The sequence below is a fragment of the Bacillus rossius genome, chromosome 12, assembly GCF_032445375.1.
Source record: "Bacillus rossius redtenbacheri isolate Brsri chromosome 12, Brsri_v3, whole genome shotgun sequence".
Classification (NCBI taxonomy): Eukaryota; Metazoa; Arthropoda; class Insecta; order Phasmatodea; family Bacillidae; genus Bacillus; species Bacillus rossius.
The window spans coordinates 6399767-6426176 of record NC_086339.1 but is presented as its reverse complement, the minus strand read 5'-3'; the positions used below and the strand labels follow the sequence as shown (position 1 = coordinate 6426176).

General features: G+C 40.5%; 1 protein-coding gene across 4 annotated transcripts in view; it reads right to left on the bottom strand.

Annotated features, from left to right (window-relative positions):
- The window catches only part of LOC134537421 (myosin-4), a 132807-nt gene that overhangs the window by 83792 nt on the left and 22605 nt on the right, over positions 1 to 26410 (bottom strand). For all 4 annotated transcript variants that reach the window (XR_010075988.1, XM_063377825.1, XM_063377828.1 and 1 more), the window contains exon 3: positions 23502 to 23576. Coding sequence is in view for 3 of the 4 variants with exons in the window: in XM_063377825.1 (XP_063233895.1) it covers positions 23502 to 23576 (75 nt within the window). In the remaining variant the exon portion in view is untranslated. The remainder of the gene's footprint in view (positions 1 to 23501; positions 23577 to 26410) is intronic.

Sequence of the window (26410 nt, the reverse complement as noted above, 5' to 3'; positions counted from 1 at the left end):
AAATCTCGGTCGAGTTCGTTAATGGGCAAAATCCGACCAAAGGAATAGATTAGGTGAAATTTATTGAAAAACAAAAAAATAGCTATATCCCACAATGAAAAATATTACATCCCCTTGTCTAAATATATTTTTAATACTATCAACCATAACTCAAGTAGTGGAATAAAACAAGGGTTGCATGGCAAAAAAATTTATAACTCCCTTAGTAGGCACCCAATTGAATCCGTTCAAATTGTTAGTAAATAATGTAATTTTTAATTAAAAGTTAATTCAGAGAAACTTTTTAATGAGAAAAACCATTGCTGCTAGGAAAAACTGGGGTAAAAATTGAAAAAAATAGTTTATTATTAATTGTAAAACCTAAAAATATTATATACAACTTTAATCAAAAAAAAAATATACGTCCGACCATTACAAGGGATGGGAAAAAAAAACAAGGCTTGAAAAAAAAATCAACCATAACTCCTTGAGTTGGCACACTATTACATCCGTTCAAGTTGTTTATAAACCTTAAAAATATTATCTAAAACCTTTGTCTGAAAAAACGTTTTTATACGAACAACCATTACTGCAAGTGGTGGGAAAAAAAAAAAAAAAAAACAAGGTTTTAAGGACAAACAATCGGTAACTCCCTGAGTAGGCACAACATTAAATCCGTTACAATTGTTTGAAAACCTTATAATTTTTATCTGAAACTTTTGACGAAACACGTTTTGATAGACAAACAATACTTGCAAGAGTTATAAAAAAAACAGAAATGGAAAGTAGCAAAAAAAACTTGTTTACGTAAGGGGAAGAGGTAGGAACAGAAAGACTCCATATTGGTTTCAAAGGTTTATATATATATATATATATATATATATATATATAGAGAGAGAGAGAGAGAGAGAGAGAGAGAGAGAGTATCGTTTAGTATTAAAACATTGAGGCAGAGATCACAACATTTGCAAATATAACATAGTCCTATTGATAGTATTATTACAAAAGTAGTCATCCCAAAAATTGATTCAATGCCCCCAACACCAATGACGGTAATGCCTATACTGACGAAATCAAACGCAGCTAGTCACTTTTAACTTGAGGCACTCCCATAAATTATGCGCTATGTTTTAACGGATTTTGAATTATGAAAATTAAAGTAGAGAAAATCAACACGACTTTGAAAAAAATGTTGAAACCAATATGGCGTCTGTCGGCTCCTCCGGGGACGGCCGTCGACGAGACCGCCGCGGGGACGCACCACAACGCCGAATTACCACAACGCCGAAATACATTAACGCCGAAAAATGTCATTGCAGGACTGCCATAAAGGTTAGGTTAGGTTAGGTTAGGTTATGTTAGGTTAGGTTAGGCTAGCCTAGGTTAGGTTAGGTACACAAATTCATTAAGTTTTTCATTTTGCTTCTGTGGCCCCCCCTCCCCGAGCAACATTTTTCGGCGTTGTGGTACACAGCCGTTTTCTAGCTGTCAGCGTTGCGGCCAATTTGGCATTCGGCGTTATTGTACGTTCGGCGTTGTGGTAACGACCCGACTGCTGCCAGGACGCGGGGCGTGAAGACGGGACGCCTCGCAAGTGTGCGTCCCCGCCAGGTGCTTCCGGTGTATTGGATCCTGTTCTCCCCTTCCCCCTCCCTAACCCACTACGTGCAGACAAAGTCATCCGGGCCGCGGTCAACACGCCTGCCCGCATGCCACTCTACAGTCTGCTTCGCGCTCGCATGGCAGTACGGATGAATGGCGAGCATTGTTGCCAGATTTATACTGCCCGGCTTGCTAAAAATTAAAAAAAAAAAAGTCGAATCGATGGTTGTTCCAATCGAGTGGAAGAGAGATAGATGCGGCGCAAGCGTACAATGAGCGTAACGGGACACAGAGTAACGGGACAATGTGCGTAACGGGACACTTTTTCGTGCGTGCAGCCGGCGTTCATCGATTTACAGACGTTGTCACGTCAAAAATCGTAACGAAAGAATTCGAAAGCTGACCGATGCCTGCGTTGCGTTTTTGCGTCTTGCGTACTTTGTAAGCGGGTGTTTTGAAAATGTATATATTGAAAACTTTATGCGCCTTGCGTTTCTTTCGAGAAGCGGTTGCCGAAGTGTTGCAACCCCGCGCCCGGCTTGCACGCGACTGTACACCCTCGCGGCCACGCGCGGGGGAGTCGCACGAACGGGCGAGCGACGAGACAACAGTTTCACGTGCTCCATGCAGTCAAATAGCCTACGCTCCGCACTAGCAGAGTGCACACATAGCGAAACATGTTCTGTTTGTGTATGTTTAGTAAGTAAGGTGTTCTAATTTTCTTCTTTTAGTTTAGGTGCTACTGGAGGCGGAGTGGCCAGCCACCACCAGGGGCGCTTGCGTCCCTGGTCAGAAGATCCAGAACTGCAGAACAACAAACAATGCGGACATTAAGTCCAGGCGTCCAAACCCCGCATGGTAGACTCTTTCTGCTCTGACCAACTCTTCTTCCTGAACCATCCTTCTTTCTCCCGTGTTTAACCTGCCTGAAATTAATGCATTAAATTTGGCATCCCGCATGAAAGTGCCCAGGGTTTTCCCTGTGTCTATGCAGATTTTACCTGGGCCCAACTTATCTAGTAGTTTAGTCTAGAGTTAAGAGTGAGGGGAGTTAGACATGGCGCCAATCGCTGCCATGGCTGGCCAATCCCCTCCTAGCACATGCATGCGACCCTCTCCCTGCATGGCTAATCCCAGCATGACTAGGCGTATAGGCTTCGGCCTGAGACGCACCTAGGTCCCTCCCCTAACCCGGACCCCTCCCAAATACACTTAGTTTTAGTTAGGTTAGGAAAAAAAAATTGCAGTCAACAGTAGAACCACAGGCTGTTAGGCCCGTTCCACTACGGCACGGAAACGGAGACGGATCACGTAAACGGAGACGGATCTCATGGGGCAGAGTTTCTACAACCGCACGCAGACGGACACGGACCCAACGGATATTAGCTCGACAATGCTAAGCTAATCCGTTTGCGTTACTCCGTGCCACCAATAGAAACAGAGTACTTGGCTGCGGTGGTAGCCATGTTTATGTCCTAAATACGTTAATAATTGTTTCGAGCACAATAATATTTAGAGTTCTATTTTGACTTGAGGTTTATTTTTATTATGTACGTAAATTCTGATCTTATGATCTCGAATCATTATATAATATATATGATGAAATTAATATTTGGTACCCTTAAATTGCAAATTCAAAGGTCGCCAACTGTTATGTTTCCGTGCATCGTGAAAGCAGCAAATGTGACAGTGAAATGTTTCGTGATATCCGTTTCCGTTTCCGTGCAACTGAACAACGGTCCTTAATGGGGAGGGATAGGCACTGAAAGTCGCCAGTGGAGACAAGGAGGCGACCGCCATCTTGGATTGTGACATCAAGGCGGCCATCCTGGTGTGGAATTTTTTTTCAACATTCCTCAAAAATGACTAATCATTTCTGAAAAAAATCCATATTTCGAGGGGAAATGTCCCGTTTTTATGGATGTTCTCATTTTATCCACAACACATTCCGGAGACTTAATTTTCCTCACGGAGGCTTATCTTACCTCTGTAAGGCTTAAATTCATTAAAATACAAAAAACTAAGCCTTCAGATCATGACCTTGACATTGACCATAAACTTGAAATTTTTTAATTTTCTACAAAAAAATTAGGAGAAATTCCAAATATTATCAAACAAATCATTTAATTTCAATATTTAATTACTTAATCGATTTCGGTCCTCGGTTCGATTCCCGACGAGTAAATATGTAATTTATGTATAAAAATTTAAAAATACTTAATTACAATTCTATAAAATTTTAATAAATATATTGCTTACGTCGTATTCGCCCTCTTGGATTATAGCATTTCCCGCCTTTTTAAAAAAATAATATCACAACCGCATTTTGAAAATCCGCCATTATTATGCTATAATATCACGAAATTTTTTAAATTAATATAACAATTAAGTAATAAAAAACTATCTTGCATCATGGAATCCAAGGTTTGAACCAGGTGAGGGCAAAAATAAAAATTGCTATGGATCCTTTTTCTGTGGTGGCAGCTGGCATACTGACCAAACAACCCCCCCCCCCCCCCCCCACTTCTAATGCCAAGGAAGATATTACGTCAACCAGTATGACGTCACAACGGCCATCTGGGATCGCGCCATATTGTTTTAGTCTGCTATGAGTGCGCTGCCGCTACGTTGACTGACATTATTTCCCGCTTAAATGCTTATGAACTGTGCACAGTTTAGGTTAGCTTATTCCTGTTGATCGTGTAATTTATATTTAGTGTTTTTGTCGTACTTGCGTTATGTCAATATGTACTACACTAAAAACTGTTGTGTGCCGGGTTGTCTGCACTAACACACCTCGAATGTAGTGATATTTTCTCACAAAATCTTGCTACTGTAAACTGCCTCAAATTCTGGGGTTTCGGTGCTCGGTGTGAAAAGTAACAGAATTTTTAACGAACGAGTCCAGTCGGCAAGGTTCGTGTATGCTCGGGACTTTTCGCCAAGCCGTAAGCACATCAAACCTCGTGGGTGAACGATCAGCGGCGCTATCTTATAGCTTTGAATATGTTAAAAATTCTAATACGGTTTTGAGGTAGTTGGTTAATTCACCGCCGCAATCGCCACCATCTCTAGGGCATCGACTTGTGGTGGTCCCTGGCGGACAAGTGTCTAACTCTTCAAACACCCCTTCCCCCTCATGTTGAACGACGTTGAGCTGCAGTGAATGATGGATGAGGGGTGCGGGGAATGACAGCGGGCGACAGTGCTGCGCTCTAACGTGTAAATAACAACTAAGACGATACAGGGCGTTACGGGCAGCGCACTGCAGCGGTGAAGTTCCCAAGCTGCTCATCATACGCTTCTGAAAAACGTAGAGTAAATCCTATCCACTCGCGACTTCTATACAGTATATATATTCAAAGCTTATAGTAATCAAACAAACTCATGCTTGAGAACGCAGTCTTCATGAAGCTCGTTTGTACACGGACTATGAAACATGGAGATGGAAATCGCCGTCTTGAGAAACAAGACGGTCTTCGCCAAGACGGTCTCAACACGTTACTCAAGACAGGATTATGAATACCAGCCTTAAAGCATACTCGATACTTTTGGAGGAATTATGTTACCAACAGGTGCTTGTGATGAACCTAACAAAGCTATATCGTATTTATTTTACATCTTACTAATAGGAAACAATAAATATATATATTTTTAATGGATATAAAAACTTAAAAATATGAAATGTTACTTTTTTTAATCATTTAACAATATTTATTTCTTTGTCCCATTTAAAATTATTTAGTATTAAAATACTACGTAAATCTGGTTGATTTTTATTTTGATTCAACTATGATTTTTGCGTTCTGTAGTAAATACGCCTTATAAATTAAATTGATGTTTCTCACCTATTCTTGATTATACAGTGTAAATGTACCATCTTTTATCGACACTGTCCACAGCCTAATTAAATGTTCCGTAGTCACAAATCCCACCGCGGATTGCGACAAAAAATCCCACGATCTGGCAACGCCGGTGCACGGGAGAAGATGAATTGCGGACGGATACGTCATTGGCTAAAAAAACGAAGGAAACTTGAGGAAAACTTTCGAAAGTGCTGGGAGAACCGTAACGTCGCTCGGTTCCACGGCTTATCTCTGAAGTGTGCAAACAACACAATGCCCGGTGCGACCTGAGTACCGAGTATCAAGAGCTCTCTGTGTCTATCTTCACTTCGAGTGGCGCGATGTTGGGGGAAACCACTCACGCACTGACTTGATGTAAGCTTTTGGACATGCGCCATTGCTGAGCACATGTGTGTCTGTAGAAGAAAACTACAAAAAAACCATAACACAAAAACACAAATTAAGCAAAAAATTGCTGTTGTCAACAGGATATAAACACCACACAATATTCCATCATGACAGGAATATGGTCAACAAACAAAGAAAAACAAAGAAAAATGGACTAACAAAACGACAAAACCTCCACAAATGATGACAGCACAAAAATATTGAACCCAAAAAAAAATTAAGCACAACAGTTGAAACGAGACAAAAACACGACAAAACGAAAAGACGAAACAAACACAAAAGTTTTCCAAAACAGAAGAGAACGAGAAAACCCCCACAAATGATGACAGCACAAGAATACTGAACCCCCCCCCCCCCCCCCAACCAAAAAAAAAAATCAGCACAACCGTTGAAACGAGACAAAAACACGACAAAACGAAAAGACGAAACAAACACACTAGTTTTCTAAAACAGAAACAAGCGTCGTTTCGGGAACTGCTATCTGCTCCCGTCCTCAGGCCTTGAGCTCCGACAAGAACGAGCCACCGCGGTGGAGTGGTCGCCGTCGCACGCACCTCCCGAGGGGTTCTGGGTTCGAGTCCCGGGTCTGCATTTGTAATAGTCATAATCGGCAAAAGGGCTACTGGCAATCGTTTCGTGACACCCAGCACCGGGATCTTTTCATTACTTCCGTGACCGAGATTCGTTACAATTTCCACGAAATTCCTACCAGCATAGTCTGACTCTCTCTTGGGTTGCAGTACAGAGTAATGGCGCCCACTGTCGCCGCTTTGTTCTTATTTCGTTATACCATTAATAACAATATGTTTGGATTATTTTCTTAATTTTTTCTAAGACCATAAAACAGGGTTGCAGTTGAATACATCTTGAAGGAATAAAATAACAATTCTACCAATTACTATTTCACAGGACAAACTATCTGAAGCAGTCATTCACTGTTGACAACAAGACATTTGATTAGTTATGCACTAAGGTCAAACGGTAAAAATTTTCATATTAAATTATATCAAAAAATTTGATGACAAAAAAAAAGTTGATGCCAAGACGGCTTCTTTAAGTCACGTTTCCTAGGAAGTTGGAATTTAAAATTATCAGATGGTGCTCTTGATGAAATACAGCAAGAAACTGTATTTCCAAAATCCTCATTCCAATTTGCACTTAAAAAAATATTTTTTTAAGTAAATTTAAAAAAAAAAAATGGGTTGTCTGTAAAGTCGGTTTACGGACGATAGTTTAACGTGACGTCATAACAAAACATTAATGAAATGATTACATACTTTTATGAATAAAATTGAATCATTTTTAATGAATTATCACTAATTTGTATGGATACAAAGAAGGAGTGAAATTAAATCTACAATTTAATTGATCAATCTACTTTTATTTGCACTCATTTATTCAAATATGTTTATTACTTTAACGAAGAGATTATTTTAACTATAACTTTTATACATGTTTGCTATTTAACTTCTTCCAATCTGTGTTATTCTGTTAAGGATATGACGATGATAGGAAAAGTAGGAAACGAATGGGAGTGTTTCAAGTTTAATGTGCCTCGAAAAAGTCAATTCGATGGTTGTTCCAATCGAGTGGAAGAGAGATAGATGCGGCGCAAGCGTACAATTAGCGTAACGGGACACAGCGTAACGGGACAATGTGCGTTACGGGACAATTTTTCGTGCCTGCAGCCGGCGTTCATCGATTTATTAGACGTCACGTCAAAAGTTCATTCCATTATAAAGTTGTGTCTCAATTTTGGCAACAATGCAACCCGAAACAATGGGCAATGCACACTGCTAACTACGGATGGGACCCGCTACAGACGCTGGCAAGCCGACTCCAAGCGACCACGCCTGTGGTTGGCTGCCAGGAAGCCGGGAACAGCAGAGCCGTCGAACGCGGCAGGTGTTATCAGCGGCTGTGGCGCTGGGGATTAGCTGCATAAACGGTAAGACGAGCGCCGCGCGATAACAGCCGCAGATAAAACTCGGCGACGCGGCGGGCGCAGTTGGCTGCACCATTGAATATATATAATGTATAGAAGTCGCGAGCCCAGGTTAAATTTTCTGTCCGGTTTCTCAGAAGAATTGTTGTAGTTCCAAGCTCCGCCGCTGCGATCGCTTTCATCGCTGTGTATCGGCCGTATACGCCCCTGGCGGTATTTGGCAGAACTAGGTTAACCAGCCCAGTCGCGACATCCTTCACCACCCCCCCCCCCCCCCTCTTCAAAAATACCAGACCAACGATTCAAATTACCCGGCAGGTCTTATCAGCTCGTTAGGCGACCTTGAAGAGGAGCTTCCCTTACCGTCGTTTGAGAATAATGAAATCCCAAAAGAAGCTAGCCACGGAAATCACTGAATGATGGGATTCTGTACCCGAGTGAAGTGAAAATTAGCTATTAAAACTTTGTATTGAGCCAATAGTCAGTGTTCCGTTCAAAATATGGTTTAATTTTAAAAGTAAATTCTTATTTAAACTATATTTCGCGTTTGTAAAAATTTACTTTTAGATATTGGCAAGGAAAATCAACATACCTTAAACAACCTTCTCTTATTTAATGTTATCTATTAAGTAGTAAAAGGGGTAGATATTATTTTTAAAAATAAATAAAAAGGAACCCACTAAATCAGTATTGGCAATATATATATATATATATATATATATATATATATATATATATATATATATATATATATATATTAAAATACGCATATTAAAATTTTTTGTATTTAACTTTTTTCGGTAATAAAAATTCAGGATGATTTTGGTTTAATTGGTTTACGTATATTGCTATATTTTCTAAATCACATAGAAAAGTGAAAAGAGTACATCAGTGAAAATTCAAAAATTTAGTTTAAGTAATACTAGCCATACCAAAAAATCAATATGCGAGATAAGAAATTTGGTAACTGCTCTACATTTAAAATAAAAATGCATTGGTTTCATGAATATTGAAATGTATGCGTAATAAGGCATATTATGTTATTATCCTAAGCATGACTATAACGAAAAAATTACAGTAATTTAAAACGATGGCAGTTTTAACATACAATAAGTGCGCGAGTCTTAGTTTATTTTTTAATTGGCTTCTTCGTCAGATGGAAAAGAGTTAAGATTTCATCAAGGAAAAATATATTCTCAAAGTCACTAAACCGGGAGATAGAAAATAAGGTAGGTTCTTAATTTTAAATAAAAGTTAAAATAGGCTTACGCTAAACCAATTAAAAATAAGCCGTAAAAATATTTTTATTTATTAAATATGTTCTATACTTGACAGTTCTTTGTGTATAATTCTTCAATAATCTTTGGAATTTAATACATACTTTTCTTAAAATGGTAGAATATCAGCAATACCCGTAAATTACGTGAGCAAAGCCACGGGTTATTAGATACACTTTTACTATAAAATAAAAACAACTATACATTTGTAGTTCACGAATGTGATATTTTGTTTATTGCTTCACAACATTAATTTGTCAGTCTCAAATTTCATCGTACCACTTGTCAGAAATGTCACCAAAAATGAGAGATAGATTTTTTTTGACGAATTTCAATTACGAGGAAACCTTTCGCAAGACTTTTTTCTTCGCAGTAGTCACTGGGACACCATTAATTTAAATCCACTAAGATAATAAAATTGTATGTATAATGATTTGTTTTTGTATATTTATATAACTTCCCAACCAATTTTTAATGATTTTCATGTGAATAAAAACTTGTAAAGCAATTTAATTAACTGTGTCATAATACTTCTGATTAGATGGAAATACAAACTTTTCATCCGTAATATACGATGATAAAATATATTTATATTGCAAAATAATATTCACTGTTCAAATGCAAATTTAAATAGATTATTCATACATGTTTCCTGCTAATTAATGGTTTAACATAATAATTTTTAGTATAAAATCCTTTTTCTCTTGTGTTAAAATGGGTTGCTAAAATGAGGAATTATAAATATATCACTTACAAAGTCCGTGCACAGATTTACACAAAACAGCAACGTAGATAATCTTTTTTGGTAGTTTCTAATTTTCTGCCCTGAATAACATGAATTTGGTTGAATTCATACCAAAGTGAATTTTTTGAACAACTTAAATTGATGTCATAAATAAATATTTATTTTATATTAAAAATCCACAAACTGTTTTTAAAATATAATATTTATCACGCCAGATGGAATAATAAACAAAAAATAGCTCTTATATGTTGTCTGTGTTTAAAGTATTGTATTATATTTCATGGAAATAATATTTACCTTTCGGTTATTAAAAGAAAATATATTTGTATTCAAAATACTTGCGCATCATTTTTACGAGCATAACTTGTGTATCTAACCTCAAAGCAAGGAATATAAAGAGTGGCAACTCAATGCACTAACACAAACTCTTATTTTCTTTGGAGATCCGGGAAATGTGCGTTATTTATAAGCAACTTAACATAGTAAATCGTTAACTTTTTAGATCTATGTTGGCAAAATTGATTTTTTTTTTGTGGTCATTCGTTACTGGGAATATTCACCATATAACGTTTAAGATTATTTATTTTGAATTACGAAACAGCCAAAACATTATGTAAAAAAGCTTCATCTTATGTTAAAAAAATTATAAACTGCATAGCCACAAAGTATGACATCATAACATTAGTTTCAGTTACTAATAACAACACGTGCACGCGTTTGAACAGTCATCGCAGCCATAGTTGTTTCATAGCTACCAAAATCATTCAACGTTGTCAAGAATTATTCCAAATTATGTTTTGCCATTTTACTCAATGCGCCACTCCGTTAACACATTTTATAAATTCTGAACTACGAATGTCAGTATTTTTTTTTACGTTATTACGTTTAAGAAATTTCTGTAGTTTTCTTATAATTAAAACTTAATTTTTGATGTTGGCATCTTTTAACCGCACTTTTTTTTCGGTGGCCGTACTCCTCCAATTCAGTTGCGCCCGCCCGTATCTAAGCGCTCGGATTTCAACAAAAGGCACCGCCTCTCGATAGAGTGAGACAGAGAATTACGCGCACGACCTTGAAAAAAACGACGCTACAGCGCTCTGGCGTGGAAGCTGGTAACTACGAGTACCCTCTTGTGGAAAGAAGAGCTGTCTAGCGGCGGAGCTAACAACTACCACAGTTTTGGATCCGAAAATTGGAATAATAAATCCTATCCCCTCGCGACTTCTATAAGTTATATATATTCAATGGCTGCACTGACCGCAGGATCCTTGGGGCCTAGTTACAGAGCGTCCCACTCTTTACACTGCAGCGTGGAGGTGAATGGGCACTTCTCTCTCGCCGACTGCCGCAAGCGATGCCATTGTTTCTGCGCGCGCTGTTGCCAAATATAATACGTGATTGTTATGGGATGTTGTTAAATAATTTATCAAGTGAACATATACGGATTTATGCGTTTAAATCTTCTGATTACTTTTTACTACGACTATTTTAGTTACCCTAATGTTAACACACGTGTTTATGTTGCTACACGTGGATCCGCCATCTTTGCGACATCTTTCCGTTCGGGAAGCCTTCTTTTCACAGACGAGAGAGCCAAACGACCGATCGTGCATCTTCGGTTTTTTTTTGTTCATTGTAAATAAATATACAACTCATGATAACTAATGGTCAATTAGGTTAGGTTAGCTACATTATAATTACTTAAAAACATTGTGGACGGTTGATTTGGTTAGGATAGCTACATTAAAGACAGTGATGGCGGATCCAGGATTTTGGTTTGGGAGGGGCTTGACCCAGCTGAGGCTAGGCTTTATCAAGGCAAACATTAAAACAATAGTGGACCCAGATGCTTTTGGAGGGGGCTTGAGCCCCTTAGCCCCCCCTATGGATCCGCTACTGATTAAAGATACTGTGAAATCATGTAAACTGTTTCCCCCAAATAAATACACCTGTTGTGGTACGGAAAAAAAAAAAAAAAAAAGCATGAACTTCGGGGAACTTCGGATGTGGCTCTCTCGTCTGTGAACTGAAGGCTTCCCTTTCCGTTCATCGACGGAATTACTATTATGAAATGCCTAATACCGAGAGCTAAGATGTTCAAACATCAACAAACTAACCCATAGCATTAAGCCTTTATGGAGTAACTGCTTGTTTTTTGCTAACGAGAGTTGACTCCCAACTCCGGAACAGACACGCACTCCACAGATTGTACCAGTCCGAGGTGACGACAGTGAACACAAGGGACTGTGGACACAGGATGTGCGCCAAACGCGCGTTATCTGGCCGGCCCCGTCACCGACGGATATTGGGCGCTCGGGGAAGAGCTTTGCAAACACCGCCATCTGGCGGCGTGCGCGGTAACTAATTGCGCTGCTTATCGGCGCTTTGTGTGTGTGCGCGCGCGCGTGTGTGTTTTTTTAAGACCACCTCCCCCTTCGCGGAATTAGACATTGTGTACACATTGCGGAAGAGATGAGTTTGTTATTTTTTGTGTCGAATATATATATATATATATATATATATATTTCTCTTTGGATAATTAATGCCACGTGCACACTGTAGAGTACTTATTTAGGTCCGGGCTCCTATCTAGATGCTTTTTAAAATGTATTCTTGTCTTCAGGTGTTGCTACAGCGACGAGCGTAGTAAACTTAACAGAACCAAACTAGCAATGAAAAGCCTCGGAGAGTCAGTTTGTTACAATTTTTTAATTTTTTTTTGTGTAAAAACCTTAGCTCTCGGTACACGGCATTTGGTAAGAGTAATTTCATGGGAAATGGAACGGAAGTCGGTGGAACGGAAATGCGACACAAAGATGGCGGACCCACGTGTAGCAACATAAACAAACAAACAGGTGTGTAAGCATTAGGGGACATAACCAAACGAAACTTTATGACAGTGAAACTACCCTGGAATATAATTGGTAAACCTAGATAGTCGTAGTAAAAAGTAATCAAAAGATTTAAAATATCTAAGAAAACTGGCATTACAATAATCATAATACGCAGGGCCGGATTCAGAGGTCTGGAGGCCTCGGGGCAACAGAGGAGCGGAGGCCCCCTGGCCCCAAATTATTTTACAAATAAAATGAACAATTTTTTTCAGTCGAGTTTTCCAATAAATAATTTATTGTGAAATCAAGTAGATTCTCTTAGTATTTAAAAAAACATACATAAATATAATCGGAGACAAGAATTATATCAAAGGAAAAGATGTTTACTAGTGTTTACTTGTCGGAATTTGAAAGATTTTTTTCCGAAGTCTCTATTGTGGGGGCCCTCCGTTTGTGGGGGCCCCGGGGCTTTCGCCCCGGTTGCCCTCCCCTAAATCCGGCCCTGATAATACGTATTCTCCAAATGGCTTGGCGCTGCGGTAGAGCGCACGCTTGCACACTCAAAGGACGTGGTTGAAAGCTTTTCACCTGAGCAACCGTGGCAAGATGATATGATAAAGCGGTGTTCTGCACTGCCTTCCGGAGAATTGAGGCATAGGCAGATACAGCAAAACCGCGGTGGTTGTAGAAATTAGTCCAATGAAATATCATTCAAGCGCTCAGAGTTCGATATTAAATACTTTCTCGTATATTTACAATAAAAAATGTTGTTCTGACTTGAAAGACGTGACTTGGGAAGCACTTCAGACCACAAGTCGTAAAAATGTTTCCAATTTATTTTGTGGTGATGAACCTGCAGGTGAAGTTTGTCGGTAAAATGTAGACTCACTCTATATAGTGCGTGCGTAAGCCAGCTGAATTCAAAAGTTAAATGCACGTGGACAGCACAGAGAAATCCAAAAACGAACTAGTCAGAAAAATATCACAGCTTGGAACACAGTGGGCTGACAAGAATAGTAAATAAAAACAAAAAAAACTGTATAATACAGCGGGTTCATCTATTTATCGCTGTGATGTTCAAGGAAAATTTGGAATCCGAATGAGAATTTGGAAAATACATTGTCTTGTTATATTTGATCAAGAGCAACATCTCATATTATTATTGTTATTTTTTTAATTTCCAAGCAGATGTAATTGAAAGACGCCATCTTGGTTTCAACTGTTTTTTGTAAAACAATTTAAATAACTTAATACCTAAAACATTTTGCTCTTTTTAGCATTTCAAATAATTTTATGGAATGCCTTGTTATTAATACTACGGATAGTTTCTGTGAAATAGTAATTAATTGGTGTTTAACATTGAATTATTTTGCCCGCAGAATGACTATAACTATAATACTACTGTCAATACACACTAATTTATAGTCTTAGAAAACTCAATATATAGTAAAATAATTTTTAAAAAAGTAGCGAGTTTTTCCGTAGACTCAATAGTGATGCGTAAACATCTAACTTTGGAAATGCACCTACTCACGTGTTCTCATGTTGTTCATGTTGCAAATAAATTATAATACGAAACTCGACCACGAAATTTAACGTAGAATTTAACATAGAAAGCAGAGCATAATTACAAAAAAAAATGATAAATAAAATATTCATTTTTCAAATACCAATATTCCTGGAAGCAAATCAAACACATACTTTCTGCGTTCGCGCTAGAATTCGCTGCCTGAACCGTAAACGTTGTTTGCCAGGGCAGCCTAAGATGTACATCAAGTTCTGTCCCTGCCCGATTACACCCGAACAATTCACCTTCGGCCAACCTCGGGTTTATTTATATATATTTATATTTCTCTGTTTATTTTAATGTAGCTATACTAACCTAACTAACCGTCCATAGTGTTTTAAAGTGTTTTAATGTAGCTAACCTGACCGACCATTTTTAATATTTGAATTCATTTTTTCTGCGTAAAAATAAAACGAATCCCGAGGTTGGCCGAAAGTGAATATTCGGGCGCGTCCGGGCAGGGACAGAACTTGATGGACATCTTAGGCTTCTCTTGTTTGCCACCATCAAAGAGCAGATAGCAATTAGCAGCAAGAAACAACTGGAAATTTTAAAGAAATATAAAAGGCTCCGAATAAATCCCAGGCTTCGGTCCTGATTTTCGTCAAGGAATTATAATAAAATACTGTGTCCACATTGACAAAATTCACAAAACTGTTAATACTATAAAGTTTACGCACATGTCAGGAGTTATCCTTCAATAGCTTTACTAAAATATTAACCCGAAACATTTTAAATTCATATTATAACACTAAGTGTATGCTTGTATATTTGTTTTTGCTTAAACTGAAATCAGTCTGTCAATACTTCCTACAAACAACCCTTTACCAAATATATTCCAGAGTAGTTTCACTATCATAAAGTTTCGTTTGGTTACGTCCCCTGATGTTTACGAAAGTGACTGTATACGGGTCTATGTTGCTACACGCGGGTCCGCCATCTTTGTTTCACATTTTCGTTCATCAACTTCCGTTCCATGTTCACGATTATTCTTACTAAATGCCGTATACCAAGAGCTTAGATAGTTGCACATCAGTATTTTGAATGTTAATAAGCCGGGTATTATCAATATCTGACAAGAGTGTCCGTCATCTACTTATACTTATACTTGAATTAGGGTGGCCTACAGTATTACACCAACAGCCAGACGGTACTTTGTCCTTATCCGAGATCTCATCATATAGTCAGCAGTCAATTCTCTGTATGTAAATTAACACCCATGCCTTACCCGGGACTCGAACCCGGGACCCCTCGCACCGTAAGCCCGTGTGCATCCGACTACGCTACGGAGGTCGGCCGCATAGGCGTACCCAGGGGGGGGGGGGGGGGGGGTTTGGGGGTTGAACCCCCCCCCCCCCCCCCGAAAAGTCTTGGCGACCATTCCCGTTTCAAGGCAACTCTGGAGAGGACATTTTCTTGCTTAAGAAGATTAAAAATCCTATCTGCGGAACACCATATCTCAGGACATACTGAATGTCCACTACAACATCCACATCGACCCGGAGAATGTGGTTACGGAATTTGCAAAAAAAATAAATAAATAATAATAATAATAATAGAATTCTTCTGTAAAAAGTTTGGAGGCTTAAAAAAGTTTATTATAAACAATTATTTTTTGGTGTTTATGGAGTTTTTTTTAAAAATCAGAAGCCCCCTTCCCCAACCCCCCCCCCCCCTCCCCGAGAAATATCTGGAAGAACCCCCCCCCCCCTCGAAAAAAATCCTGGGTACGCCTATGGTCGGCCGTCGTCTACTTTGTGCTTGCAGACCTACACTGTAGATATCGGCGCACCCCCTGCGCGGAGGAAGTAGAAGGAGGTGGAGGTGACAGTACCTGGGGGGCGGAGGGCGGGAGCCAGATAAGCCACGCGGTCGCGCTGAGGTCGCACAACCGCCGCCATTGTCGCCGCCGAGAGACTAACTGCCGTTGTTCCCGCCCGGCGCGCAGGGCCGCCAACCCCCGCGCCTTCGCGCCGCCACGATGATCGGTACCAACCACTTTCACAGGTTGGCGCATTAAACCACACCCCACCCTTTTTTAAAACGGACATCATTATTCACAATTCCAATCATTGGTTTGATTCTTCTAAAATTTAAATCAAACACTGAAGTACCTCTAACACGAGCAACAAATATTCACTCTGAGATAATAATTCATGCAAAACCAAATTGTACTTACGTCAAAACACCAAAACAACTTCATAATGCCCTGTCACGCTGTCACATTGTTGTCTCCAATTACATTTGGAAATACGTAAGTTGGAGAGGTAATATTGGATGGGAAATTGCTTCCAATTTCCCCCATCAAATTAGGAAAAATAACCTCAATTACGTTTTTAATCATGTCACACCATCAAAGTTTATTTTTGGCCTGAGCCATCTCAAACTTTTCAGTCAATGTCATTCTGAAATTAAATAATGAATCATAAAGCTAGATGGAATTTTTGACCTTGTTATTCTTTTTGTGAGTTTTTTTTAACGTTTACAACATCTATAAATTTAATTCACATAAATACTCGTTTCTAAAATAAATGTTCAGTGATTTTTAAAAGTGATATACACATAATTTCAGCTATTTCACATTTATAAGCTCTAACAGCCCATGTGTTCTCCACCATTTTGAATATTCGTTGTGTGTGAAACGGACGCCATTTCTGTTTTGGTTACGCACGATTAGGATTGGATATCGCATCCAACGTATTTTAGAACCTGTCCTATATGCAAAATATTTGTTGGAAACTCATGTCAGCAGTGGCGGACCTAGACTCTGCAGGGCCCTGGACAATTTATTTCAGCGGGGCCCTTGTATCACGGTTAGAGGGGGGGGGGGGGTGTCTTATTAGACTGGAGAATGGAATACCACTAGGGAAAGGGGGATTTGTGGTCACTCTCCCGGAAAATTAGAAAATTAAACTTAATTTTGTTTTTAATTTTTTTCCGTTTGGAACTGCCAGAATCACATTTCCTACCAAAGTCACGATCACGAGAGGTCATTGTAAATTAATCTGACTGAAACTAACAAATAAAAATTTCAGCCTTGATTATGAAACTGTCTAATTAAAAATAACTAGCCCTATTAATAAATATCATTGAAAGTAGTTACAACAAAATAACAAGACGAACGAATAGATTCAAAATGTGCACTGCACGATACATGACTTAATATTTCCACTGATGTGGCGACACTGAAATAACAATAATACTCGGTCTGTAACAACATATTCAATGGTAACACGTGCGTTCACACCCCCTCCACTTATGAATATCGTAAAAGGGAAGGGAAGGCTAATTATCAGCCGCTGACTAGTCACGTAAATTGAGAAGGTTGAGAGGAAGTTTAGGGTAGATATACATAGCGACCTATACTTTCAATTCCTTTGATAATATAATAATAATAATAATGGTAATATAAACATAAAACAAAAAAAGTACAACTGTGTGTACTTTTCGCCCTTCCCCAGAGATATATCAGAGGAAAACGACACTCAGAGCAAAGCCTTGTTGTCGCGGTATCTGTGATATCTGTAACCTAAAGCAAACACTAATCACCATCGCCTGACTTGATGTAAGTTTTTGGACATACGCCATTGCTAAGAACTTTTTCTGTTGCCGGCTGGCAAGTGTCAGGTAATGTGAACCACATATTGCTAACCCGATTATCTGACACTCGTCCCCTGCATGTTGCGGGTAATGCATATAAAAGAGGTTCTAAAAGACATTAGGGGTGTACACCTTACATGACAGGTGCTAGGGTGAGGGCAGACGCGGGGCCCCACTAGGCGCGGGGCCCTGGGCGATTGCCCGGGTCGCCCGGCCCTGGATCCGCCCCTGCATGTCAGCCATATTGTCACACAAACATGGATAAGCTAGTGACGTTCTCGGTGACGTCATAACCATCCAATATCATTTGACAAAATATATTGGAAGGTGTTGGAAACTAGTTGGACAGTGTGACATTGCCGTTGTGCTGGACTACAGTATCGCGACGGCGCGGCGCGAAGGACGCGACGCGAAATATCGAGTCAATGGGTACCTAGGTTATGTAAATATGCACTGCACAATTTTTTTAAATTTGTTTAAGTTCAGTCGCTAAAGTCTACAAGTGCAACAACGTAAAAAAAATAAACGTAAAGGCGACATACCCCCTTAAACTTCGAGATAAGGTCACGTTATCGGTACTTCCGCGCGCCACAAAGGCGCCAATTAAGTCGTCAAGCCGTGTTATTGCAGAAACCCACGAAGTGACGACCCTAGACATTGCGAGGTACACGGAAAGAGGGGGGGGGGGGGGGCTCACTAGCTTTGACTTTGATGTTCTCTTAACACTATCCTTAACTAGGTATTCTATAAGCACTGCTAGAAATGTAGAAATAATAAAAGTTAAGGCCCCCACACACACGATCAGTCCGAACCAACAGTTCGGAGCTACCAGTCCTAATTGCCGTGTGTGATAACAGCGTCTCACCCAGTCCAAACCGTCAGTCCAAAAAAAATCAATCCATCAGCTGAGTGTCGTGCCAACACCTTTGTCTATACTCTTTGGTTGCTTTGCTATTTTTTTTTTCCTGTTTACAACTAAAAGTGCAACTGCAGTTGCTACGATGAAACGATACATCCAACAGCAACAGCAACCACAAGACTGATCGTGTGTGTGGGCCTTTAAGGCCAGAGCACTTGGCAACAGAATGTCCTTGACACACAACAGCTACAGGTTTAGAAAATTTGGCTATCAGAAAAGCAACACATTTTATTCATTTTTGGGCACATTTTTCTTTTTCCTCAAAAATTATTGCCTTTACTTAGCTCAATACAATATACAATTGTTTGGAAACTCAGCAGGGCAATTAATAAAAAATATTTTGGAATGCAGTTAAGTACCTAGGTTATAAGAAAAACTTCTACAGTGGAGTCCCAATAATCTGAATGAATTTCAGATGGGAAAAATTGCATTGTTTTGTATTTTAAAAATAATTTTTGATATCATGTCACAATTATCAACATGTTTAGTGATTTTGTGCTTTTTTAAGAGTTATAGGCTGTTTTAAATGATAACATAATCCTTACAGAGACTTATTTTACTACACGCTGTTGCATTACAGCAATTATTCTGCTAATCTGGAAATACAATAATCCGAAGAGGTTTCAGTCCCAATTAGTTTGGATTAGCGGGACTCTTACTGTATTTCTTTTGAGAAAACTTCAAATGTTTCTTTCAGTTATCTTACTAATAATTGTTTCATATATGGCGAAATACAAGCTACCTTCACCTAAAATAACATGAAAGTAATGCTAATTATATTTTTTTTAACACACAGCTGCAAAAACTTAAACAGATGGAATTTAATTAGAATAACAGTATTATAATTAGTTGACAATCTATTTAATGCTCCATTAATTAAATTCTGCATCTATAAAGAATATAATTTTTTCCTTAAAATATGTTTTAGTAACATTTGCTTATCTTTTGTAATTATTTTACATCTTAATTATCCTCACTTTTGAATATTTTATTCCACCATTTTGTCATTTTTTTCTCAAAAGTTAAGGACAGTAGCGAGTTAACAACACGCTCCACCCAGCCATTAATTTAAGGACACGAGGATGTACGGTAAGGTGCTTAGAGAATCACTCTGAAAATATTTAAGGTCAGCAAGAGGGCTACTGACCTTAACATTAAGAAAATGACACCCTAGAAAGGTTAGTGAATAGACCCACTTGGTCACTTACTTTGGCAGAGCTCTAACATTCTGAAGAGGGACATCTTACTGGGGGGATCTGGGGGGAATGAAATAGTTTCCAAAGAATATCTGAAAAACCAACTCCTCTTTAACCCACTGGGAGACACAGTCAGTGGCGTAGCCAGGATTTGTGTATGGGGGGTGTTAAGAAGCATGCCCCCCCGGGGAAAATTTGGATTTTAAGGTGTAAAATAGTGCTATTTTAGCAGTTTTCGGTACTTAAATTTAAATATTGTAATGGTAAAATTTTTATTAATTTTAATATGAAATTTGTTTGAGTGATGAATAAGAAATTAATTAAAGATTGGGTCCTAAGGGGGGGGTTTGAACCCCTAAAACCCCCCCCCTGGCTACGCCCCTGGACACAGTCGTCAGGACAGGAACAAGACGCTCAATTTGCACAAGCACTCTCCTGATGAGAGCATGCAGCACATCTTGTTTTTTCTCTCTCTCCCGAATGATGCTCTTGTGGACGATATAGACATAGAGGTAGATACAGAGAGAGAAAGAGAGGGGTCCAGACACGCACACAGAACATATTTTTCGGAGGTGGTCCACATTTTAAAGCCAATTTTATCCAGTGTAAAATCTTATTGTACGCCACTATACAGAATCAGGGGCATATGTACTGAATGTCAAAATTCATGTTTTTTTCAAAACACTCACATGAGTTAATCATTGTAGAGTATCTCTAGAGCAACTCTAAATTCAGACCATTAAGTACATGTTTGTTATTCAATGTCCCAGGATAATTCCTTTTCATAAGGAGTTCTGGTTTTTAGCAGATTTTGTTAGTGTCAACGGAGTTTTTGCCCGTGATATACATTTTCTTGATATCCATCTTGTTTGACTCCCTTTGCATCCAAACCATGAACACCACACACTCGCTCTCTAGCCGAGACGAGCTTCTTGACACAATTATATTTTTTCGTGAATCTTAAAATGACTTCTCAGTACAGTTGTGGTTTGTGGTATATCCAAATAAGAGGCAAGGCTGCCTTGAGGGGTTGAAGGCTCTCTTCCTTTTTTTCAAATAACAATTAATAATGGGTAACACAATGCAATCAGAGGGGAAAGCTGTGTGGAAAATTCTTTTTTTGAACTAAATAAACCCCCACCCCACTTCTTTCTTTTGTGGCCAAGCTTTCACAGTGAAAGGTCTATAAGAGGGATTTTGCCCCGCCATCTTGGATTTTTCCATCTTTTTTTTCTTCTATAATTCTAATTTTGAACTATTTACCCCAATTCATGGCATGTCAAGGCATAGATCATATCTCCCAGACCTTATATACCTTGTTGCAACCACATCCCTGGCCCACAGGAGTCGCGTTACTGCACTGCTGGAATTTTTAGTTCGCTCAGAGTTTATCGATACAGTAAATGATTCCTGTTTCCAAGCTGGTTACATTTCATGTTTGGTATTCCTGCTAAAACTATAGTGACCTTTGTTAATCTGGCAAAATCACTAATCTAACATGGCAGAACATGCCGGATTATAAGATCTTTCACTGTTCTAGTGAGAGCCAATAAAATTACTTAATGAATATAGCAGGCTAATTTTGTTAATATGCGCATGTCAACAATAAATATTATATTTTATTTGAAGTAGATTTAGGTTGGTTGAAAAATAGATCTCGAAGAAAAAAGATCAGTTTTAAATTACTATTTTTTTTATAACCACACACTTTTATCCAGTGGCACTGCACAGCAAGCTCACAGTTTTTTTTTTCTTTTCTTATCGTAAAACGATGTTCCTTTCACACTGTACCACGCAAGGTGGCACAGCATTTGAGGTGGACTTGCATTTGAGAGGACATGCAATCGAATCCAGACCTGTGCTTTCTTATTTTGGTTTTCATTGGTTTCCTGAAATCACTCCCAGCAAATGCTGGAACACAACAGGACGATTCCTTCACCAATTTACCTGACTCGTAAGGGGTATAAAAAAAAACAACAAAAAAAACACCCATTCAGTCTCTTTTACTCAAGGCCATTTTACACCAAGCATCAAAAGAGTGTAAACGAGTTGAACTAAAAGTACAACACCCTAATTTTTCGTAGGATATTCCTGGATGGCTCTTGATGTCTGCACATACACGATTACGGTACATGAACTGAAAAATCACTTTTTCTCTACATGTGCTTTTGCGTAAGAGAGAATGAAAGAACACAACTGCCAGCATAAATATTTAAAATGTATGATACATATTTGCTTAGCATTAGTGGTGTATTTATTAAACATCCAAGGTTGGGGCACACAGTGTGTTCGTTGCTAATTTGTTCTAGATTAGATTCAAACATTTAAAATCTAATGTTACTTTCCTAGTAACAATGAAAGATTCCTACCTATCTAGCACTTACTTTATCTTTTGTGCAGTTTTAGGAAATCTTGCCAAACTCTTAAATATGCCCCTGTAAGACAATTTCTGCTAGCATGCACACCAAAAATTGGCACTGTAGCTAAGCAAGCAATCTATCAGTTCATTTTGCTGGGCAATGGAATTTTTTAGTCCGAACCTTGTTAGTCCGAAAACACGCATAATTGAAACAGAAATCAACAAATATTAAAAATTACTAATTTGCTGAATTACTAAATACCAATTATAAACTCAGATACAGTTTTTTAAATACATAGTATATTTTAGAGGTAAGTGAACAATAAAGCCATTTTTAGCACATAACATACAATATTATCTAATATTGTACAGTACTTTTCTATTATTTGTGCAATACATATGGGTATAAGTATAATGTAATACAGAGATACTTCGACTTAAACTACCCTGTCTTACCTGAATCCTGAGTTACGCAATTTTTAAATCTTCTCGTTGATTCGTTCGTCTTTTGTTTTAACGTATCATGACTCTTGATTTTCCACCCTATCCACACTACTATTGTTAGCATACTACGAGGAAATTTTGTGTGAGAAGAAAAGATCTTCGATCTGACTTTGTTAGATTACATTAAGCCTTCTATGTCAAAATAACGTCAGTTCAGGTTTTTGTAATTCAATAATATAATTTGTTGTAGTATATAAGATTTTATTACACATTTTTTTCCCCTTAGTTTCTGGTCCCAAGTAAAAATAATTTGTATGCATTTATTTATTTGCAAAATTGTACCCCGACTTACGCAAATTCGACTTACATGGTTATCATTCTGTCCTACCTATAGCATAAGTTCAGGGTAGTACAGTACTGGGTTAAATTTATGTTTTTCTCCCCATTTTAGGCTTATAAAGATTCAACAGTGTATTAACCTAGGTAATCACAATTTTCGCCAATTCAACTGGTCCATTCCAATTAGTTAGAGCTAGGGAGGTTACACAGTATTTAGTATATTTTAAGTTACCTAATAACTTGTTCAACAAGAACAAACAACACAAGTTGAATATAAAATGTGTAGACTTCACATATATGCTAAAACCACATATGTCCTGACGCTACAGAAACTGGAGGCATATTCCTTCTGGATCCACCCATGCGCACGATCTTAGATCCCGGGACAGACAACGTGGTACGCTTCACAGACCAATCAGAGTCCAAGGAGTCGAGCCCTTACCTGTTCTGGGAGTGGCACTTCGAACTCTTCCAAGCGATTTCGTAGACGTTCGTTCTGATCCTTCAGCTGCGATATCTGCAAGCGATCCGAAACAAAACTTGATCACATGATTCTCCTGAAGGAAAAACTTGTCAGATTTTTATCATGAGTCATCCTCATCAGTTAATTCAATATATTTTTGTATATAATTTTATAACTGAACAGGGTATTGGGCAGATAATTAGAAACCTGTTGGAATCAACGTTCGTGGACAAGATAAACTATTATAACGTTGAGGGCTGGTCGCGCATTGCCGGTGATTTCGAGATGTTAACTATGGGCGCCACCACGTGGAAGGGCACGTGGACCCGGCGGAGTCTCTCACTCAGGGCGTGACGTAGCCCAAGTGGGGACGAGTTACCAGCCCTTTCTATCCTAGCTACCCAGACCTGGCCCGCTCTAGGCGTCGGGCACGCCACACTCCTAGACTCACTCACCACGTGATTAAATAAGTACTCACTTTATATTTATTCTCCAGATTTAATTTCACTAACACGTCTCTCTACACGCCCGTTACACGTTACACATTACACGGTTAAAAAGCCTGAGGCACGAATCGGTTTAGGTGAAGGCATGGTCCGCACACGTGGCCATGCTGCAAAGTTTACTTATTACCCGGTGATGAAAGAAACTCGACTGAGACAATTAATTAATTAAACAGTCCGCTGACCGAGAGCTGTCCCGAGGATGACGAGCGAAAGAGATTCAGAAATACTTAACGAGACAGAATTACTTGGTCAGTGCAGAACAAAGGTTGAAGTCCCCGGGGTGCTGGCGCGTCTGCTCTCGGTCAGTGATGAAGATGGACTGGGCTGAGCTCATCGCTCGCAGGTGGCAACATGGCGCCCTTCGCGCCAACACAATTACCGTTACTGTATTCTACGACTCCGTGCCCCGGCGAAAGTTGAGTAAATTACAGATAAACATTAAAAATATATAAAAATTACTGACAATGGAAAGTTTGTTACTATTTACTTATTTAATGATAATTCATATAAAAGCATTCCTATCCTCGTCCAAGTCCGTGCCTGTTCGGGTCCGCCCGGGCACGTCTATAGTTATTTAAGGTAACCTATTTAAATTACAGAAAACACAAGTAAATTGCACAACACTGGGGCAAAGACGAATGAAAACAAAAAGGGTTTACAAATAATATTAAAACGTAGCAAATTAGGGGTGCGGCGCACTGCAGCTAAGCGCCCTCTTGCCGGGCTAGACACACACGCACACACGCACGCACGAGCGGGAGGTTTGAACTGAAACGGTGGTTGGGCGGTGTCATATCGGGCTCAAAGGGGCCGCAGGCCCGGACGACGTCAATTGCCCCCTCCGAAAGTAGGCCGATATGACAGCGCCGTTTGACAGATGGTTGGGGGGCGTTGCCTGTGGTGTTTACGTCGCGCACTCCCACGTGGCAATGTTGATGTTTATGTTTGTGCGGGCAGGTGGCAATGTTGACATGACGGACGGACAAGCAATGTTTACACGATGGAAGGGCGAGCAATGTTTACATGATGGCGGCGAGCAATGTTTACAAAATGACAGTTGAGCAATATTTACACTATGGAGGACGATACACACGGACAGAATGGGCGCTGGCTGACTAACCTTGTGGGTGGTGACCCACCAGTTGTCCCGAGCCCCAAATCTGCGTCAGCTGCGGCTGCGGCGGCTGCTGCGTGTGATAGCGTGGCGGTGGCCAGGGCGCCGGCCGGCAGGGGCGGCGGCGGCCAAGGTCAGGCGGCTCGTGGCAGGCGGGCAGCAAGCGCGGGCGGCGCTCGGCACGACCCGGCTCAGCCTCGCCGACAGGCGGGCGCTTCGCGGCCCGTCGTGACAGACGGGTGACAGGTGTCGAAGTCCGGGTGACGGTCACGTTCGGCGGTGGGACGGTCGGGCGTCCCGGCGTCGTGGCGTCGACCTGCATCGCGACAGGCGGATGTAGGGAGCTCAGGCGACTCTTCACGGTGCGGCGTCCCAATGTTGCCAACTTGCGACATTTGGGTGGCGTCTCGTGCGGCAGGGCACTTGACCGGTGTTCCGGTACTGCGGCGATCGGCGTCGGAATCGGGCGTCGTGGCGCCTCGGTCGATTCTGGCGTCGTGTCAGGTGGGCATGTAGGCGGCGTCAGCGTCGGCGTCGCGCGCGTCCGTCTCTTTCGGTCCGGTTCATCCGTCTGTGCCTCGAAGCCAGGCGGGCACAGAGGAGCAAATCCAGGCGGCGGGGCGGCGCTCAGGCGTCTCGGCGTCATGGCCCTGGACATCGTGTCGCAAAGCGTCCTGTTTGCGACTGCGCACTTTGGTAGCGGTGACGACGGCCGGATGACGTCGAAGCCAGGTGGTGGCGACAAGGTGACACGAAGCGTCGGCGTCGAGTCTGGTGGCGTCCGTGGCGAGTCGTGTGGCGGAGACGATGCGGGTTTCGCCGGAAATGACCTTGGTGGCGTCGGGACGGCGGTTCGGTGCGGTGGCGAGGTCATTCCGGCGTCGGGAGGTGTCTCCGACACGAGGCGGGTGCTGGACGGCGTGGCAGACTGCGGTGGGACGGTCGTTGTCGGGCGTCGCTCGGTTGGCTTCGGCGAGTCAAGCGTCATCATAGTCGGGATGAGTGGCGTCAGGTCGGCGAAACGAGGTCTTGCTGGCGATGATGCGTTTGGACCAGCGTCGGGAGACGTCAGGTCGACGAGAGGTGCCGAGGTTGGCGGCTCCAGGACAGGAGGTGGCGGAAGCGGAATTGTCGGCGTCGGGACGGCGAGCGTCGGCGTCGGGATAAGTGGCGTCGGGTCGACGAAACGCAGTGTGGCAGGCGGCGGCGGGATCGGACTTGTGTCGGGAGACGTCAAGTCGATGAGCGTCGGCACGGCGGGCGTCGGC